General features: G+C 63.2%; 1 protein-coding gene across 1 annotated transcript; it reads right to left on the minus strand.

The window, feature by feature from the left end:
- Window positions 1-378: 378 nt before the first annotated feature.
- Window positions 379-1,867, minus strand: EFHD2 (EF-hand domain family member D2; the record flags this gene model as incomplete). The annotated part of the gene is made up of 2 exons (XM_023532602.1): window positions 379-738; window positions 1,700-1,867. Coding segments are annotated over 2 exons (300 nt in total), but the record flags the coding sequence as incomplete, so codon positions are not given.
- Between the last annotated feature and the right edge of the window lie 6 nt (window positions 1,868-1,873).

The raw sequence follows: 1,873 nt of genomic DNA on the forward strand, positions 1-1,873 counted from the left end.
AAAATAGGAGTCTCTCCCCGCCCACCCCCCCGACTCCAGTAGAGAAGAGGCAGGGCTGGAGGCACAGGGGCTGGGGCTGGGGCACCCCTGTGCCTCTGATCAGCTCCATAGGTCCCACTCCATGGAGCCGGCCACGATTGTTGCCATCTGTCGCTCCCCCCAGTCTAAAAAGGGGCTGAGGGCAGTACAGCCTGTGGGTTGAGGGCAGGAGGCCTCCGGGCAGGGGAGGAGGTGAAAGGGAGAGGCACAGGGGAGTGGAGGGTTGTGTGTGGAGGGCAGGCACATGGGCAGGGCAGGGCGTGGCCCTGGAGCGGGCAGGGGTGCCAGAGAGACTTGGGGATGCCAGGGAGGTCTGGGCCAGGCAGGGAGCCAGCGCTGGTGTCATGGTCTCAGGACAGGGTCCCGTGGCAGGGAGCGGGGAGAGGTCGGGCCACGTCTGTGAGACCCTTCACGTGGCCTCACTCACAGACACCTGTAGGTTTTTAGGATGGTCCCTTCAGACAGAGCTGAGCATTCAGGCTCAGCTTCCAGTTTGTCCACCCTCCCGCCCTCGCTGGCCAGACTGGGCGCTGGGCGGGGGCCAGGCGGTCTGGCCACAGCCCCTCGCTACTTGAAGGTGGACTGCAACTCCTTGAAGGCCGCTTTCCGCTGCTTCATCTCCTCCGCCTGCTTCTTCCTCTCTTCCTGCTCAGCCTTGATCTCTTCCTCGAAGCGGCTGGACACACTGATGGCCTGGACCTGGGGTGAAGTGGGGGTGAGGGGCCTCCGCGTGGGCTTTCTCTGGGCTCCTCCCAGCAATGCCCACACAGCTCCCCTGCTCACTAGCTCTGGCGCTGGGCCGGGCATTCCATTTACCTCTCGGGGCCTCAGTTTCTCCACTTAGAGCTTGGTGCTCAATAACTGACCCCATGGATCCGTGGGGGAGGATTGAGAGAACATACGTTCAGTGGCTGTTGCATACTATGGGTCCTGTAACTTCTGATGTACCCTTCTCCTGTCTCCTGTCCGGGGGAGTCCAGCTGCCCACTGGTCCCACTGACGAACCCCGAAACACCCCCTCAGCCCTCAAGGCCCCGAAGGAGGTGGGAGGCGGCTTTTGGAAGGAATGTTCTTAACTAACGTGGGAAGAGGGAGAAACACACAGGAAGGTGGGTGTCCCAGGGCCCCCCGGGAGGGCAGGATCCAGGGGCCACACCTGTTCCCTCCACGTCAGCGTGTGCTGAAAGGGCAGGGTGCTGTGCATGATGGTGGCCTCTGGGGTCTGCCAAACTCCCTCCAGGCTGGGGCTGGAGGGGCTGCTGTCTCCAAGAGGCCCCGGGAGCCAGTGTTTCTAGGCCTGCTCGGCTCTCTCCCAGGCCCACCCTTCAGGGCCCCGTTCTGCGGGGTAGTGCCTCTATATGCCAGGGGCAGCTCAGTCTCTGTCGCCTCTTCAAGAGTATATACTGCTCACCTACCCCCCAGGGCAGGGACAGAAAGGGGAAGCTGGAAAGGATCCCAGTTTGTAGAGAGACCCAAGGAGCACAGCGGGCCTTGCCCAGCCCAGCTGGGGTGTCAGCTCTCCATGTCTACGGCATCAGCAAGGACGGGGAGGGGAGGTGCTGACCCGAGAGCTGAGGTCCTATTTAACCCCGGCCAACGTCCTGGAGCCGGGGTCAGGTCGAATCCCAGCCTAGGCTTCGCGTGTCCTTCCATGCCTTACCTTGGCCTCAAAGAAGCTCTTCGCCCCCTTGACGCCCTCGGTGGAGACGTCGATCTCGGAGAGGCGGGCCAGCACGTGCAGCCCGCTGTCCTCCTGCAGCTCCCCAGCTGCCGCCTTGCGGAAAATCAGGAGGAACTGCGGCAGGGAGAGAGGCACACAGTGTCGGGGGGGGGG

The sequence above is a fragment of the Pteropus vampyrus genome, unplaced genomic scaffold (assembly GCF_000151845.1).
Source record: "Pteropus vampyrus isolate Shadow unplaced genomic scaffold, Pvam_2.0 Scaffold86, whole genome shotgun sequence".
NCBI lineage: Eukaryota > Metazoa > Chordata > Mammalia > Chiroptera > Pteropodidae > Pteropus > Pteropus vampyrus.